Raw genomic sequence first — 18,612 nt, 5'->3', positions numbered from 1 at the left:
GCAAGGAAAATTAATGCCAGGCTTGGCAGCCACTCCAGTGCCAGGGAAGAAGGTTAGACAGCCAATAGATATGAAGAAGAGGAGGGAAAAACATTGTGCCAAAGGTTGGTTGCTTCTGGCCTGCTCTATTTAAATCTTCCAATTGCTTATTCCCCTGGGCTGCAAGGGAAACTGGGAAACGTAGTTCTTTTTGTGCTGCAATTCACATTTCAGCACCAGAGTCAGAGCTGGAGATGATGGCATCCCCCTCCTCAGGGGGGCTCCGGGGGGCTGTGCTACCTGGCTTTGCAGCACCAAGACCGGGTGTTGCTCAGGCACTTCCCGTCAAGGAGCTCTCCCCCAAATCTTCCTGATTAATCTGTTCTTCAACTTCTCCCCCCCCTGCCTGGGCACCCTAAATACCCCCTCCTCCCCCTGGCACGGACACCTTTCAAGCACCACTAAAACCCCATCCTCCCTGCCCGCTCAGGGTGCGCCCTGCAGCGCCTTCCATCACTCACCCCGTTCCTGGACGAAGGAGCAGCATCTCCTGCCTCCTGGTTCCCCAGGAAGGAGCAGCTGATGAATTCCCATCCTCCTGTCCCTGGTGCCGTGCGTGGCCTCGATACCGCACGTGTCCCTGCGGTGTCACCCAGCCCGTGCTGAGCGCAGGTGACAGCCGCTGCCCGTGTCCCCAGCAGCATGGCCATCGCGGCACGGGGAGGAGGAAGGCTCTGCCAGGCCCCAGGGAGGACAGGGAATGCCTGCTGTCCCTCCTGCCACGCACGCTGTGCTCCATCGCTGTCACCTCCCCGCTGCAGCTGGGGCCCTGAGACATCTCCCGTTGCTGAGCAGCCCCTGGGAGCGTCCCACCAGAGCCTGCAGCTCCGGTTCACAGGTCTGAACGATCATGCTACATCCCCGAACAGCAGCTGAGTGGATCTGAGCCTCCAGCACCTCTGGGAGACACCATCCATCTCTCCTCCTCCTGCCTGCAGGGTGACAGCCCAGCTGCAGCACACGCTGAGCCAGGTCACCTGCACTGCCATCACCTTCCCTGGACAACGGGATCTCCACAGGAGCTCCAGGAACAGGATTATTCCTATGCAAATAGGCTGGAAATCCCCTGTGGATGGAGAGTTGGAGAAGATGGATATTTCATTGAGGAGCAGAGCAGCCACATCTCTTGGTGCCAGTGACATTTGCCTACACGACTGTCCAGTTACAGAGGTCAGTGGCTGCACAGGTAACCCTGGGAATTGGGCACCGAGGTGTCTTTAAAGGTCTTGTCCAAACTGCACTGGGGAGTTTAAGTGCTAAAATGAAAGCTCAATTTTTTTGGCTTCCAAAGATAATAACACAAATTTTACATTTTCTTTGCACTTTTATACATAGCTCTCAAAATTCCCTCAGTGAACTGTGCATCCGTACCTGGCTGATAGAACATCCAGGTGGCAGCAGTGCTCGGACAAGCAAGAGTCTCAGATCCTGGGCTTTGTTCGTATTTTCCTCCCCTCAAGGGAAAATAAATATACATCAATTTGTTTCTGATTCATACCCTCCCAGAACTGATCCCTGGTCAAGGGAGGTGATTCTGCCTCTCTGCTCTGCTCTGGTGAGACCCCACCTGGAGCACTGGACCAGCTCTGGGGTCCCCAGCATAGAAAGGACATGGACCTGTTGGAATGTGTCAACAGGAGGCCATGGAGATGCTTCAGGAGCTGAAGCAAGTCTGCTCTTGAGCCAGGCTGGGAGAGCTGGGGGTGTTCAGCCTGGAGGAGAAAAGGCAGCAGGGAGACCCTAGAGCCCCTTCCAGGGCCTGAAGGGGCTCCAAGAGAGCTGGAAAGGGAGGACAGGACTGGCTTCACACTGCCAGAGAGCAGGGATAGATGGGATATTGGGAAGACATTTTGTACAGTGAGGAGGGTGAGGCCCTGGCACAGATTGCTGAGTGAAGCTGTGGCTGCCCCATCCCTGGAAGTTATCAAGGGCAAGGTTGGACAAAGCTTGGAACAGCCTGGGATCGTGGAAGGTGTCTCTGCCAGTGCCTGGGGGGGTTGGACTAAATGACCTTTAAAGGTGCCTTCCAACCCAAACCATGTGATTCAGTGATCCCAGCTGGAGGAAGAGCTCATTCCCTTCTCAGGCACCCTTACCCAGCCCATAAAACACAACCTCTCCTGCTCAGGTACCTCGTGGGGCTGTGGCAGCCCTTAAATCACACAGGAGCTGCCACATCACCAACACTCACCAGCTCCTGCCTAATCCCTGGCTATGCTGCCACTTCCAGGACAGTCAGCACCTCATCCCTACCTGCCTGCCCTCATCCCACTGCCCAGCATGTGGAAAATCTCAGCCTACCTGACATTGGCCAGGCACAGAACCATCAGCACTGCTTCCCCCTGGCTGCAGCCATCACCTCCATCCAGGCCATGGCCTCCTAGATTTCCCCACTCTGTGCAAGGCTGCTGCTCTGTGGGCCTCTGCAAATATCAGTGGGCACAGGGATAAAGGCTCTGGTGGCCAGGACTCTGCAGAAACAGGGGGACTCCTCCCCAGTCTGGTGCTAGGGATGCTGAGCTACAGCTTAATGTGTTCCTCAGGAGCTGGCACGGGTTAAAAAATACCTTGAAAACCCTGGGACTGAATTTAATCTGGTGCCTGTCTCTTCTGCTGACACTGATGTGAGGGAATATCTCTGCCCCAGCCTCCTTGTGAGACTCCAGCCGTGCAGTCCAGCACCAGTCCTGAGCAGGAAGGGCAGCGTGGGAGGGATGCAGTGCCAGCAAAACCCCTGTCACTGGTGGAGTGGGAAAGGAAAACTGCCTGGTCTCTCCTGCAGCCGGGTGGGCTGTCACTGACAGTCCCAGCTGCAGAAACTGAGCTTGGGAGAGGAAAATCCCTGATCCCACTGAGGCCATGACAAGCCCCATCCCACAAAACAGCCACTAACCCAGGGGTTTATAAATATCCCTGTAGACAGGCTCCCTGCTCCAGCAGGGCTATTCCAGTCCTGACACATGATCCACAGGAGTCATCCAGCACCTGGGAGAACGCCCAGACGGACAAATCCAGCACTCTCCCTGTGCCCAGTCTGCCCAGCCCTGCCTGTGCTCCTGCTGTCTCACTCACCCTGCCGGCAGGGCTGCTGGCTCCAGGGCTGCTGGCCACAATTCCCTGCACAGCCACGGCCACATGTGGTGTCAGCGGCCAGCATGGCCAAGCAAACCGTGCTGGAATGTGGGTGGGACAGGAGTGACAGCCCCATCCCCTGTCTCTGCAGTTCACTGGCAGTGTTGGTGCATCCCAACCTCTGTCAGCAGCTGGCCAAAGAAGCAGCACTTGAAACCAAAGTGCATCCAGCAAGTGTTGCTGGGTGGGATTCTTCTAGGGACTAAAAAGCTTGGGCAAAATAAAATATCCTGCAGTATTTACAGCATGCAGCCTCTGGTGGGCTGGTGAGAGGAGACCCTGTCCTTTATAAACCTGGAAAAAAATGCTGGAAAGCCACGGAGGCACCGTGCAGGCCGCGGGGAGCGGCCGCAGGAACGGAGCTTGGCCAGGCTGTGAGGAGACATCAGGTACATCAGATGAACAGCAGAAGGAAACAACTCATAGCATCACCAGCCACTCCTGAGACTTGTCACAGCCTGGCCTGGCATCTCCAGCAATGCCATCAGAGAAAAGCAGGAGCTCAGGCACAGGAGCCCTTCTGCACGTGGCTTAAAGCAGCTGCTCTGGGTTGTGATGTGCTGATGCCTCACAGCAGCTCGATGCAGACAGGCACAACCAAAACCCAACAAAAACTCCATCTGAAGAGCTGATTCAATTAGAATGAGATAATGCAATTTCCTAGTTGACCAGAGCACCAGAGACAGCCAAGTTGAAGCAAGACCTGGCTGAAGCTTTAGTAAAACTAGAGTTGCAGAATATGCAGTTTCACCAGACTTATGATGCTCTGGGAAACTGTGACAAGCTTGTTTGAAAAGTGTGAAAGAGTCTTGGAAATGTCAAAGGATTTCAGCACCTTCTGGAGGCTGCTGGATATTTCATTCGGAAGATGCTAATTTCATTCTTCCTTGTACTACATGATAGTAAGTGGCTTGTAACTTGAGTGGGTTCTTAGTGTTTCTTTCTGTCACAGGACTAGTGACTAAATTGTGCCTTTCACAGCAACTGGGAAGTTTAAAATAAATACTTCTCAATGCTTTGAGAAACACGTGAGGAGGGAAAACATGACAATAAACTGTGTTTTTTCCACTTGCTGTGGGTGGAAAGGAGCAAATCTGCCTCCCCTCATTCTGTGACATTCACTTGTTAGGATCACTTGGTAGCTCCCTGTCTCTACTACCTGCTAAGGGCTAATCCAGCCTGCTGAGAGCGCAGGGTGGGAAGGACTAAAAGGCGTTGTGGTGCCACACCACGAGCAGCACCAGCAAAGAGATTTTTACCCCTCATTTCCCCAGGTTTCCTATTTAGAAACAAGTGACAGAGGACACACTCTCAAGGCCTGATGTCCATTAGCTATTGCTGAAAAGCCAGACTGTTTCACCTTCCCTGTGCTCAGATCCTTGGCCAGCTGATGGCCAGCAGGACCTGCTGGCAGCATCACTCCTAAAACTGCCTGTGATAGAAGTTTACAACTTTCCCACAGGCCACTGCTACCTCAGACGCTTCTCACTGCCTGTTCCAGCTGCTCCCGAGGAGAGCTTTACATTATTCCTTGCTGGAATCACAGCCCATTCGACCTAGGGCTACAGGTTCTGCAGATAAGGAGATCATCCCCTCTGGTGCCCTTTGGTTGGTACCAAATCTACCTGGCAGACTCCAGCCAGGAGAAGAAGATCTTAATCCGAAAACCCAAGAAAAAGGACGTTGCAGTGAAATTAAAAGATGGGGGGGGGGGGGGAAGATTAACAAAAAAAAGGCGTTTCTAAAATAAAAAACTACATTACCCACAATTCACGGACATGTGGGAGGAAATGCTGGGTTTTTTTGCAAAGGAGGTTTAGCTTCAACAGCTGCAGTTTAAAAGCGAAATACAGGGGGAGGGATGGGACTGGGCGAAGGAGGGAGGACGGGGCGGCGGGGGGAGCCGCAGCCGGTGCCGCTGGGGCCGCGGAGCCGCGGGCATGCGGCGCTCCCTGCCCGGCCGGCCGGCGGGGCACGCCCGGGGGCACCGAGGGGCTGCGAGCGAGTTTCTGCAAAGTTTGACCCCGCTGCCTTTTTGATGCTGCGGCGGCGAGCGGAGCCGGAGCCCCCCCGCGCCCCCCCGCTCCCCCGGCGAGGCTCAGAGCCGGGGCCGGCGCCGTCCCCGGGTGCATGAATGTATTGCGGGAGAGGAAGCCTGCGGCAGCCGGGAGGCGGAGGCACCGATCCTGCTCCGCTCACCTCCCCGGGCAGCCAGCAAAGAGGCGAAGGGGGAAAAAAACCCAGCGAGAGAAGGAGCCTCCCCCCCGCCCCGCGCCGCTGCTCGCCCCCGCAGCGCAGGAGCCGGGGCTCGGCGGCGCGGCCGGGGCTCGCCGCGGCTCCCCGGGATGCTCTGACGCCCTGCGGGGCCCACGCGTGTGCGGGGCAGCCCCGCCGGCCGCCCATGAGCCCCGCAGGCTGAGCCACAGCCGGCTCGCCCGGGAGCGGCGGCAGCAGCGGCGGCAGGAGGAGGAGGAGGAGGAAGGTCGGACACCCCTGCGGAGAGCCGCTCGCCGAGAGGAGGAGGAGGAGGAGGAGGAGGAGGAGGAAGGGGAGCGGCGCCCCGGGGCCGGTGCGTGGCGGGGGATGTCACGGGCGGCGGTTCGGCGGCGCTGAGCGGGCGCGGAGCGGCGCGGCCCCGGCGGCCGCGGGGGAGGCTCCATCGCCGCCTGCCCCGCTGCGCTCCCGGAGCCGCCACCGGCACCGCGGCCGCTTCCCTCTGACACCGGCTATTTCCAAGGAGAAGGAAAAAAAAAAAAATAAATAAATTAATCCCCAAAGCCCAGACATCGCTGGCGGAGGAGCCTCCAGAATCGGAGATTTGGCGACTTTTTGCATTTTCCAGCCGTCGTTTCTTTCTGTTATTATTGTAATTTTGTGCGAAAGGAAGTTATGAACAACTGCAAGTCAGGAAGTGGAAATCCACACCGGTTGTGACAAGCTGGGGCTAAAAACTATTTCATTATTTATATAGATTTGTCTATCAACATTCTGCTTTTCATCCAAAGAATAAAGGGAAATACCGGCTAGTCCTATGTTTGATGGTGAATGACAGACCGCATCTGAGCAAAGGAAGGACTAAATATATCAGCTAAGAACACCACCTTTATTTATTGAACTCAAGAGACTTTTTTTTTAACCCAAAGAGTGTTGGAGCAAGAGATTTAATGGGTCATTAAAAGGGGAAAGAAATTTTAAAGGCCCTTTTGCTTCTGAAGCGCAGCTAACCTCAAAAATAGAAGCAGTACTTGTAAGATAGATATTCAAATTAAGGCTTTACATGACGAATTTTCTATCCTATGGATATCAGTTTTGAAAGTACAAAACCAAGAAGATCTGTAATTGATCTAGCACCAGATAATTTCAATGCCTAATATTCCCCAGGATTGCTGGAGTACCCCAGGAGCTGCGTTGGACTGTACTCGGGGTATGCCATGGGCTGTATTCAGAGTATTAGCTGCAAATCCAAAGTTTTCCGGGAAAGTATTTCAGTGATTGAAGTCAAAGCCTCCATTGATCCCATTCCCACCAGCATCGACGAGTCCTCCAGCGTGGTCCTGCGCTACCGGACCCCTCACTTCCGAGCCTCTGCGCAAGTGTTGGTGCCCCCTCTTCCCAAGAAGGAGACCTGGATCGTGGGCTGGATCCAGGCTTGCAGCCACATGGAATTTTACAATCACTACGGGGAACAGGGAATGTAAGTATTTTCAAGAGCGCGTGCAGGTGCGTTTGCCTCGCGGGAAGAGGGAGCGAGGGGACCTTGGCCTGGTTGGGAAATAGTGGGTGAAGCCAAAAATTATAATCCATATTTAAAAACCCAGCCCCTCTTAAACTTAACAGGACTTCCCCATGTGTTTAAAATACAGGCAAGATTGTCCCTGTCCTTTTAAAGCAGTGGGTGTTCTTCTCTTCGAATGGGGATTTGCCATAATTTGCCCCAGCCAAACCCCACTTGTTCTGGTAGGAACCCCAAAGCAGCATTATTTCACAGCAGCTTTTGGGCTGCACACAAGCCCTAAAACCCCGGGAGCAGCTCTGCCACTACAGGCACCCCTGCTTTGACACATGTTTGACAGGAGTGCTTCTCCTGACCTCCAGCTCCTCTTGCCTGCATCCCTCCCTCCCCATCCCCAAACTGTGCCTTGAGCAGCCCCGGGGAGAGCTGAGGGCTGACACTTGTGGCACGGAGCCGTCCCTGCTGTGCTGTGCTGCTGCTGCTGCAGTGAGCCGTGGCTGGGAGCTCGGTAGCCCACCAGCTTTGGGAGCACATTTAACGTCACTGGAGGAATCCTGCTTGCTTTGCCCACAGTAGCAGGCAGCCCACGGGAAAGCACAAGCTGCATTTAACCCGTTGGTAGTTAAACTGTCTGCATCACCTTGGAGCAGGGTGCAAATTTCACGTTACCCTCCTTTCTGGGTAATGTGAAAGGGAATAGATAGGTATGTGTGTGAGGTGGGGAGAGTCCAGGGGCTGTTTGCACACCAAGAATCCCCTGTTACTGGTCAGATAGTCATAGTGAGATAGGAATGAGTCAATCAGAATGTCACCTCCCTGCCCTGAAAAGTCATCTCTCCCCAGTCCCCCACCAGCTTGTTCTCCAAACGCTGCAGGCTTTGGCCCACAGCTAAACCAGCACCTGATCCCCAAATGCCTGCACAGAAGAGCAATTCTGCAGCTCACAGTGCTGGGCAGCACCAGGTGCAGCCTCCTGGTGCAGCAGAAATGTGTCTGGCTGGACAGAAGCTGGCTGCAGAGCCAGCGCTGGCAGATGGGTCAGTGCCTGGAGGTGCTGATGCTGCCCAGTCTCTGGGGGTGAGGGAGGAAGGACGGGAAGGTCAGGTGTGAGCAATCCTCTCCCTGCTCATCCCGAGTGCCCCGGAGTCAGGGAGATGCCGGCTGGGTCCCTGGGGTCAGCTAAAGCTGGATGAGGAGCGCTGCGGGAGGAGGGGGACAGGCGGGCTGGAGAGCAGGACTGGCTGAATGCAGCGCTTTCCTGAACATCTGCACGCACAGCCCGGCCCTCCCTCCCTCCCTGCCTGCCTGCCTGCCTCTCAGGACACGGGCTCAGCATCTCGGCATCGCACGGACGGGCTGCGAGATGCGGCCCCAGGGAAGGGCACGGGAGGAGCAGCCCGAAGCCACAGGCTGCCCCTCTCCTGTCCCCGTGTCCCCTCTCTGCTCAAGCAGAAACTTCCTCGAGAAGCGAACTGGCACCTGGCAAACACCAGCAGTGCAGACAGGCTGATCTTGGATTTTAAAAGTGTTTACAGCGGGCCTGAAATCTGTAGGCTTTTTGGCTCCAACAGCGTCTTTAGCAAGGACAGTTTGTTGCTCAGATGTTCCCAATTCCAGGCCTTTGGGATTTGCATGTGTAATTCTCCAGCTCATTTAGGAATCCTGTCTTTAGCGACCAGCTGCAAAGGAAAATAGGAAAGTCCACTTTATACAAATACAGCTCAGATGCACTGAAATAGAGAGGACTGGGTAGAGTGATGCTGCCAGTGCTGCTCTGGGCAGTATGGCCTTTTATTTCCCTGCACCTGAGTTGCCCTGTGTTTAAAACAAGGATTTGGTTCAGCCTGCCCTTGCTGGAATGTTTTGGGACAGAAAAAAAAAAAAAAAAAGGAGTAGTAGCTGCTGCTGTAAACAGGTAGAATTAAACACTGCAGCTATGTGTGAGAGCTTTTAGCTAGAAAATCGTGGAAACAAAGATTTTTCCCTAGGAGGTTCATTGACATTTAACTGATACCAATAATAATAAAAAAAATGTTACCCGAACACAAGCAGGAATTAGTCTGTTCCTGCACTCTCTTTCTATAGACTCATTGCCATCTGAAGGCTATAAATAAAAGCATTTAGGAGGAAAGGCCTCTTCAATGCCATTGAAACATGGGCTTGGAAGACCTTTACAGAGAGAGAGAGAGAGAGAGACAGGACTCAAACCTAAGAGAAAGGATGGGCCAAGCTTTAGCTGGTGTAACTCCATGTAATCCCACTGACCTCCACAGAGCTGCATCAATTGATGCCAACAGAGTCCCCAACTTTCCATGATAGGGAGAGGCTACTGCCACATCCATGTTTTTAACCCCTGTGGTGACCAGTAAACAAAAAACCCGAAATAATCAAAAATCAGTCATCCAACTGAAGCACCAATACTTACAGCAGGCTTTGGATTAATTTTTCACTTCTCTGCTGGGAAGTTGTTAGCTGTGCATAAGCTGGCCATTACATTGAGGATGGAAACAGCTGAGAAATACTGGAGCAGATGGAGTTGTGCATAATGCTGCTATAGGGATGGGAGCTACAGAGGGGATAATTTAGACACGCACATTTAAAGTGGCACTGACAATTTGGGGGCTAAATGCAGTATTTTTAAATTGAAAGGGTGAGAATTAAAGCTCAGATAATACATAAGTGCTGGCATTACTTTACATGTGAGTCAGTAGAGGCTGCAGGGAACATGAAAACCCCCAGCATGAGGATGTGGATGTGTTCTCTGACCCTTCTCTGTGCAGGACTGGGGCAAACTCCTGTTCACCCCACGGCTGGTATTGCTGTTCCTCCCATGCAGGATTTTACCCTTGTCCTTAGGGCAGGATGCTGCTGTGCAGAGAGAGGCATCAGGATCAGGCCAGAGCTGTGACCTGGGCAGGAGCAGCTGGACCAGGTCCCTGCTGGCATCTCCTGGGGTGGGGACTGTTTCTGCACTTGGTGGAACCTGTGTCAGCAGCTGGGCCATGCTGGAATGGCATTATCCAGCCTTCTTCATCTCCATGGAGATGTGCAAGAAGCCGTGCAGATGGAGATATGCAGAAGAGAGAGATAAATAAATTGGAGTTGGAATATGATCAGCTAAGAATCTGGAGTTTTGTGTGCATGTTTCTCCCCCTGAAAGACCTGATGGGGCACTTGCATCCTTACATCATCACTCCATCTTCCCAGGCATCTCTCCCTGGTGAGATTAAATCTTCCATGCCCTGCAGCAGGGACATAATGAACTCAACTTGTCAAGAGAATAAACCCCCAGTCCCCAGGATGGAGGACACAATCAAAAAATCACAAGGGTATCTTTTCCAAAGAAAGTGAAGGGAGGTCAGTTCACTGTGGGAATTTACCCCTCCGGGGATTTTGAGGAAAAGGCTTTGCTGCCCTGCAATGGCCCCTGGATCTCACTTGTGCTGTGAGCACCCACCTTAGCCTAGCTACATGCTTTGTCCTGTTGGACTTGAGTCTGCTCCCCTAAACCAGCAGAAATTGTTCCCTTTTTCCTAATGCCAGTTTTGTGCTAGCTTTACTCCCTGACCCAGCCATCAGCCACAGCTGCTGGTTCACGAGATGAGGCAGGAACACACAGCTGGAGGGTGGGAGGAAGAGGGACCACAGCAGCACAGCTCTGTCAGCTGAGGAACAACATCTTAAATTTCCTTCCTGTTCTTCACTCTAACCCTGCCTTGACTTGCCTGACATGCTGGAGTAGGTGAGAGGGGCACTGTAAAGGAGAATTTAAAATTAAGCAGCTCTGGCTATCAGGTTTTCTCTCTCTCTGTGAGTCCCCAGTGCAGGCCAGTGTGGATGGAGGCAAGAGCAGGGATGTGAAATGCCTGAGACAGAGTTTCACTGCACCCACACATGGCCCTGGTCCATGCACCAGGCAGGGGCTGTGTCCCAGAGGGGCTGCTCTTATTTAGGGAGCGTGGAAGAGGAAGGTGTTGGAAAGCACAAGGTTGTGCAAGTCCATCTGGCCTGTGACTAATTAGGAGCTGGCTTTAAGCAATTAGAGCTGAGGATGCAATAGTGCCTGGTGCCTGTCTGGAAAGGTCACCTGGATGTATCCAGACTGCTGGATGCCCAGGGCTGGAGGCTGCTGTGCTGGGTTTGCTGTCACTGCCCTGGTGGGTGCTGTGGGACAGGTACCTGGGAGCTCAGGATGAGCTGGGAGATTCATTCCGTGTGACAGAATAGGAAAAAATGTGTCTGAATGAGGGCTGGGAAGCTAAAACCTACATAAAGCTCCTTGGCTGTCAGCAGCAGGGCTCTGGTTGTGCCACAAGAAATAGCTCAAAGTTCCTTCTGGTAGCAAGAAGACATTTGCTGAGAGAGGTTTCTTGGCAGCTCCAGTCTCTGGCGATGCCCACACTGATTCTGAAGGTTTCAGAAGAGGCAGAAACAGGCTTGTCAGTGTTATAAGCCAGAACCTACTGATCTTGGAGCTGATCAGTGAACCCATGAAACCAGATAGCTTCGTTTCTTTTCATGCCTCCTTCCTGCTATTGTCAGCAAAGTGTTTACTGGGCACTTTCTGGTCTCTCCTTGGCTCGACACTACCAGAGAAAGATGCTGATGCAGCCAAAGATCATTCCACAGCATTCTTTCCAAAATCATCCAGTTGTTGGCACATTATTTAGCATGGACACACTCTGCAAGCAGAGGCTGCCAGCCTGGCTGGCACAGAGGCTTTGCTGTAGCGCCTGGTGAGGGGCAGCCACCAGCAGCAACCACCATGCAGCCTCTGCTCTGCTCCAGTCATGGGATCATCATGAGGCATCGTTTTCCTGCTCATTCCAAGCTGTGCAGATGAAGCATGATGGTTTTGAAACCCTGGGGTTAACCACACTGGCTAGAATTAGGCACAGCCTGCTCTGTGAAGAAACACAGGCCGGTTTCTCCTTCCCCATTCTGGCCCACGCCTTCCCTCAAGCTGGGTGCCCTCCTGGGCCACCCTCAGCCCAGCCACGCTCAGCCTTGTCCTGGGATGCTGCAGGCTCTGCAGGCACCATCCTGCTTGGGCCCCGACACAGCTCCACATTTGGGCTCTTGTTTAAATCCTGGGCAAATCCTGAGAAGCTCCCGCAATTCCAAACTGAGCTGGGGCACTGGGAATGAAGACAGTGACAAGCAGATCTTAGAGGACCTGCATTTACTGAGCATACTCTACCAGGTTCTCCTGCCATTCTCTCACCAGCTCTGATCTCAGTAGGCTGGAGCAGCCCAGGAGGGTGATCACCCTCACTGATATCTCAGCTCCTGGTTTGGCACCCCTGTACCTGCAGAGATGCTGTGGCTGCACCACGCCTGTCACCTCAGAGTCAACCTCAGGGACACTGTCACCCCTCATCCCTGGCTGACAGCCAAGCTGAGTGCTGGTCATGGTATGGAAAGTAATCCTAAACCAGTGGCTGAAAGGGAGAGAAGAGCCCCCAGATGGGGTTTCGGAGCTGGGCTGTGAAGCAGAGCTCGACCTCCACTCATCCATCGGCAAGGGCTGGGTCACCCAGCATCTCCAGAGCCTTCCCAGAGCCTTCCCAGAGCCTTCCCAGAGCCTTCCCAGAGCCTTCCCAGAGCCTTCCCCTGCTCAGCTCTGCCTGGTGGGCGTGAGGGCTGCTGAGCCAGGATGACTCCAGTTTGCAGAGCAGAGCGTATGAAGAGCTCTGCAGTGCACAAGGGTCCTGGCAGAACTGCTCAGGGATCTCCTTTTGGCTGCCTTCACTAAAAATTTTCTTCCAGGGAAAGGACTCCCTCTGCCTGCTGGCAATGAGCTCGGGAGGAAGGGATTGCTGCAGCTGCGGTGCTGGAGCTGACAGCAGCCTGCAAATCTGTGCAGGGAGATGATGTGCTTGCATAACCCCTGGTCCTGATGCTCAGAGCATCCCTGCATCCCCCGGTCCTGATGCTCAGAGCATCCCCTGCTCCTGCTGCTCCCAGCATCCCTGCAGCCCCCGGGGCACCCCACCTCCTGTCTCACACTTCATCTCCCGCTGGGGAGGTGTTTGCCGGGACCCCCTGCTCGCATGAAAAAAAGATAAATGAGACCTTTAAATCCCCCACGGTATCCTCTAGCCAGAGCCAGACACAGCTAAGTGCTGAACGATCCAGCGGGTACAAACATGGAGGCACTTCACGGTCATTAACTAATTAACAGTCAAAACAACCTTACCAGACGGTCACATCAGTCCTGGCCAGAGCAGCTCATCCCAGAGCTGTGTAAGAGCCAGCCAGGCCGACGAGTACCCCCAGCCACAGCCTCCTCTGCAATCAAGGGGCTATTTTAAACTGCAGCACCAGACTTATGAAAGGCTTGGACAGTCACCCTGACCCTGACGAGCCTCAGGGCGTCCCCTCTGTGTCTCTCCAAGATAAATCATTTCCCAGCCTGCAGCAGGGAGCCACAAGGCTTGGGGGACTGGAGCACAGCCAGTCCTATGGCAGGGTCAGGTGCAAACGCCACCGCTGCTGCCACCCAGTCCCTTCTGCCACCATCATCATCCCCACTGGTGGTGGGGAGTGCTGATTCATGAGCAAGAGGGAGAAGGTACATGAGAGCCACGTCTGCCAGCCTGGTTTGTAAAAGACTGTCCTTAAAACAGCTGGTGTGCACTGAGCAAGTGATCTGTGGTTCTGCTGTCTCAGAGCAAACATCCAACACTTCTTCTGAGACATTTACAGCAGTTTGCTTCTATTGGCAAATATAATCATAAAAAATAAACTGGAAGTTAATGAAAAATCCCACTTCAAGTTGTGCATCAGCAGTACCAGGCGACAGGGGACTGTTTTCACTTATATTCCTGCTAGAAACAGTGACCTTTCTGTCCCTCTCGCAGGTGAGAGGTGCAGGCAGTTTTACAAGCAGCTCGGCCTCGGGCTCTCTGATTACTGTAACACCATCCCCAGCCCAGAGCCCGCTCTGCAGCCCTCAGGCTGGGTCCTTCCAAAGGCTGGAGGAGGATGGGTTACACTGCCAGCACCAGGCAGAGAGCGGGGAGGAACAGTGGCTCATCCAGAGAGAAATTTAGGGGATGAGCAGATTGAGAGCAGGCCTGATGAGAAGGATGCTTTTCGTGGCAGGATGGCATGAAGGACACAAATTGCAGTAAAAGCTGGAGAGGGAATGCATCCACAGCTCTTCCCTCTCCTTTCTAAAGTCCAGCATGTTTCTAAACTAATTAATTAATGCATTGTCCATAATTTGCTATTGATTATGGCAGGTCGAGTTGGGAGCTTCCAGATCTACTGGACGGTAAAATCCAGGCCATCAGTGACTCAGACGGAGTGAACTATCCCTGGTACGGGAACACCACAGAAACCTGCACCATCGTGGGTCCCACCAAGAAGGAGTCCAAGTTCAACATCAGCATGAACGACAACTTCTACCCGAGCGTGACGTGGGCGGTGCCCGTCAGCGACAGCAACGTGGCCAAGCTCACAAGCATCCACCGGGATCAGAGCTTCACCACCTGGCTGGTGGCAACCAACACGGCCACCAACGAGATGGTGACCTTGCAGACTATCAAATGGCGCATGAGGCTGGGCATCGAGGTGAACCCCAGCAGGCCCCTGGGGCAGCGTGCCAAGCTGCAGGAGCCCTCTGCCCAAGAGCAGCCCCAGGTCCTCAGCAAGAATGAGCCAATACCACCCAGTGCCCTTGTCAAACCCAATGCCAATGATGCTCAGGTACTCATGTGGAGGCCAAAGGATGGACCACCACTCGTGGTGATACCCCCGAAACATCGATAATACACACCTGGCGTCCCGGCACCGAAAGGGAGAAAACTAAACCCGAAGCAAAACAATCACTTAGGTATTAGGATACACACGTATAATCTGAGCAAAATCAAAATGCACTTTTTATTCATTCAACAAATGCAACCATTCTACCTTCTCCCATTGGGACGGATTTCACTGTGCTAAAGCTAAAGAGGAGACCTTGGACTGGGTCTGTCTCATCACTGGATTCCTAAGGGAAGAAACTAACACTGATGTCTACCCTATAGCTTTTTTTTTCTTCCCTACTTTAGTTCCCGTTTGAACTTCAGTCTCATTAGCTTGTCCAGAACTGCCCAAAACAATAAGAACATTTTATTTGGGATTTTAAGAATTTTTTTTTTTTTTTTTCTTTTTGGTTGAGAACGAAACAAGTTCCTGGAGCAAAAAGTTGACTATTTAAGATAAGGTATTTTTTTTTAAGCTGTAAGGTTCTGAGTTGCAAATCCAAGTCATGCGGCCTTATGTAGACTTTGCTTTGCATTGCCAAACTTTTGCCTTAAAGCTATGTTTGACAAAAAAACCAACAAAAATGCCACCAGGCAGAATGTCCTTTCTACAGAATTCTGGAGAAAAAGTTTTGGAACAAGGAATAGATTGTCAGCATGGCACGAGCTGATGGACGAAAACAGCACGAAACTGGAAGAAGCAAGAAAAATCTTCCTATTTTTAAAACCTGGAACAAGGAAGCACGGAAATAATCTCAGTTTCAAAGCAATGCAAATAACAAACCTGCTGTTGGATGGCTCTCAAGGGGAAGCTCCCAGGCCACCTCCCTGCTTTGCAGGAGGGGTTGGGAGCTCCTCGTGCTGCTCACCAGTGGTGACCTCAGCCTCCCGTTAGCAGTTTAATATGGAATAACCTCACAGCTGGAATTGTGGCCCTGGAAGTCAACACCAATCAAGGCGGGGGGGGGGATGTCCCACTGGGTTTGTCTTTAGGACACACAGATGTTTTCCCAGCTAGCCCACAGCCTCACCTTCTCATGGATAAGAGCCAAGGCTCTGCTGTTGCCGGGTGGAGCTCTGTCGCCCCGTTGGCTGGTGAAATCCCAATGGCGGTGCTGTACAAGGAGCAGGATATCAAAAGGATCCTTCTGAAGTCACTGGAGACACACAGGTGTCAGCGAGGACAGATCTTACCCACTCAACTACCCAGTTCTTACAGAACTAAGAGCTGGAGTTCAGGAGCAGCCACATCTGAAAATAACAGGGACCCGCTCCCAGTAATCACAGCAGCAACAGCCGAGGAAAACTCTTCCTCTTGTGGTAACAAATCACATTGGGTTAAGTAGATCATTCCCAATGACCTCATGATCGTTCCTGACCTTCAGGAACGAGGTACAGACAGGACCATGACACTGTCCCTGTCTGTCATGGCCCAAACATCCATTGTAGCAAAGGGTAATGCAGGAGAAGGTGCAGGCAGGGCAATACCTGAGCCTTGTGTGTGGATCCTCAGTGAGGGAGGAGCATTTGGAGGAGGAGGTGAAACCTGTTGGTTTTAATAAGAACTAGATGGCTGCTGAGATAACCAGATGCGCTTCTGCAAAGCAGATGAGGCAGAAGAACCTTTTGAATGGGAGGGATGGGTTTGAAGGCAGAGGAAGTTCTGTGGTAGAGGTGGCACCTGGAGGCCAGGGCACAGGATGGGGAGTGGAGGATCTGCCCTGCTCCAGCACATGGCCTGAGGCAGATCACTTCCTTCTTCAGCTCCTTCCCCTAGAAAATATTTCTTCCTCCTATTTATAACTTGCCTCAAGAGCTGGGACTAAGGAGAGTTCTGCATGCCAGGTACAAGCCTGGCCCTGCTGAGCTGGTCTGAACTGGTCTCACAACCCCACACACGCTGCTCAAAAGGCTCTCTCCTCAGAGAGGCACCAATTAGCTGCTATTCCTGCCCTCATCTTCCACATGGGACGTTACCAGCCAGAAATTCTCCTTCCTCACTTCTCCACAGCCACACCACCTCCTTTGGCAACAGGTTCAAGAACACCTCCTGCCCAGGGAACGCACGGCCAGAAGTTGTGTCCTCCACCAAGACAGCCTCAAACCAGCAAACAAGGATCCTGGGGCCCTGCAGCCATTCCCCTGTCTCCAGGGGAGCCCACCCTCCTCCACCACTGGCTTTCAGAGATGCTCAGCCACCGAGCTGCTCCTTTCCATGGGCAGAGCTCCGAGGTGGGAAGTCTGGCTTGTAAACGACTGGACTGGATCAAACCCAAATCCACAAGCCAAAGGGTGCCTAAATCTCGGCTTTGGGACTATAAAGGATGAAGATAGGGAGACTTGGACTTGCACAGTCACTCTCTGTATTAAACTCTGTTTTCTTTCCTGAATTCAGATCCAACTATAGCTCCACTGGCACAGCCCTTTGGGACTTGTCTGTATTTTCTCCAAGGCAATACACGCAGAAGAGGACGAACTCTGAGCTGTGGGTGAATAGCTGATCAAGCTCTCACGCATCCTGGCTGCTGCTGAGTCCCACGGGTGGGAGCAGAAGGGGTATTTGTGTCTGGTATTCACTTTGTCTCCAGGTGCTGAGTACTTACAGTTCTCACTGATGTCAGTCTGGGTTGAAGGAATTGGACCCAGTTGTCTTAATTAGCTGCATGAAGGAATTCCAAGGAAAGATTTCTTCTCAGTCACCAAAAACCACATTCAGGGAACACCTATGTCCTTTTCCACTTAGCTTTGTGTTGGACTTAGTCTCCCAGTGCATTAAGTAAATCTGGTTCCTCCTATTCCCTCTACCTGGTGGACTGGATACATCCATGCAATCTGAGAGTAACCTCCTGGCTAATTTGTCCTGTTGCACTGAACGGACCCAGCTAAGCAGTAAATACAAAATTCAAATTTCATGTTGGGGTCAGCTTTGCATGGACTTCTCCCTTCCCAAAGAATGCCTTTATCCCGTGCCTAGGTCAAAACGTGCCCCTTCACCTCCATCTGCATCACCAGACATGGCACAGAGAGAGATGCTGCCTCTTTTGAGATTTCATGCATTGTGATTAAAAGTGATGTTTTTCCAATGCTGGTTCATTACAAAACTGATGGGGACAGATTGTCTACAACAGGAAGGATGGATGGATGGATGGATGGATGGATGGATGGATGGATGGATGGATGGATGGATGGAAGTAACAGGGGCTCTAAGACATCACTGTTGCTATAGCTGGTCAATGGCCATGTGGTTAGAACAGGGATTGATCGACAGGGTTCCAGTGGGGACTTAAATCTCTGGGGACCCAGGGCAGAGTGGTAAATGAGCAGAGGTGAATCAAGCTCATTCTCTGGCAGCTTTTTGCAGAACCAGGAATACACAAAGGATACACTGGGGAGGTGTTGGGGCACCGACACGGGATGAACGTGAGCCTGTCTCTGCCTCACCCTTCCCAACAGTGATGCTCTCAGCTCCTTATAGACCCAAATCCCCACAGGGGCTCAGAGTGCAGCCTGGCCATCCCTGTCACAGCTCCCAGGGTGGGCAGCAGCCCTGACCCAGACCCTCACCTACAGCCAGGGCCGGCCAGGGGCTGCCCAGCACAGCCAAGGCGCCGAGTGGGTCACAGACCTCGTGCTTCTCCTTTTTTACCCTTGACACCGAGATGAGCGTGGGAAGAGAGGGGCAGCCCCTCGGGGAGTCAGGGCAGCCCCTCAGCACCTTTGGGAGGGCTGGAGACCTGCGGAACCGGTGCCAGGCTGGCTCCAGCCCGGGGGAGGGAAGGGGAGGCACCGCCGTCCCTCCTGCCCTGGCTCCCGGCGCAGCAATAAGAATCATCCTTGGTCTAGCAGAGATACTGTGAAAACAAAACCAAGATGTACCGAGTCTGGACACTTACAGAGATGTAAAAAAACAAAACCCTGCTTTTATAAGAGACAGAGAAATAAAGTGAAATTTTCAAA

The 18,612-nt window shown here is 52.8% G+C and overlaps 1 protein-coding gene across 1 annotated transcript; it reads left to right on the top strand.

The window, feature by feature from the left end:
• Window positions 1–5,736: 5,736 nt before the first annotated feature.
• FAM78A (family with sequence similarity 78 member A) lies at window positions 5,737–18,612 on the top strand. Its single transcript, XM_023938213.2, has 2 exons — window positions 5,737–6,865; window positions 14,152–18,612. The coding sequence occupies exons 1-2, from the start codon at window positions 6,603–6,605 to the stop codon at window positions 14,678–14,680; spliced, it is 792 nt and encodes a 263-aa protein (XP_023793981.1). The 5' UTR covers window positions 5,737–6,602; the 3' UTR covers window positions 14,681–18,612.

This window comes from Cyanistes caeruleus, chromosome 20, assembly GCF_971803275.1.
Source record: "Cyanistes caeruleus chromosome 20, bCyaCae1.hap1.1, whole genome shotgun sequence".
NCBI lineage: Eukaryota > Metazoa > Chordata > Aves > Passeriformes > Paridae > Cyanistes > Cyanistes caeruleus.
This window is presented reverse-complemented; position numbering and strand designations above follow the sequence as displayed.

What these genes read in the sequence shown, in the direction of transcription:
- FAM78A (XM_023938213.2), top strand. Translation starts at nt 6,603, where the DNA reads ATGGGCTGTATTCAGAGTATTAGCTGCAAATCCAAAGTTTTCCGGGAA. An exon ending in CACTACGGGGAACAGGGAAT is followed by an intron (nt 6,866 to 14,151) that starts GTAAGTATTTTC and finishes TGATTATGGCAG; the next exon opens with GTCGAGTTGGGAGCTTCCAG.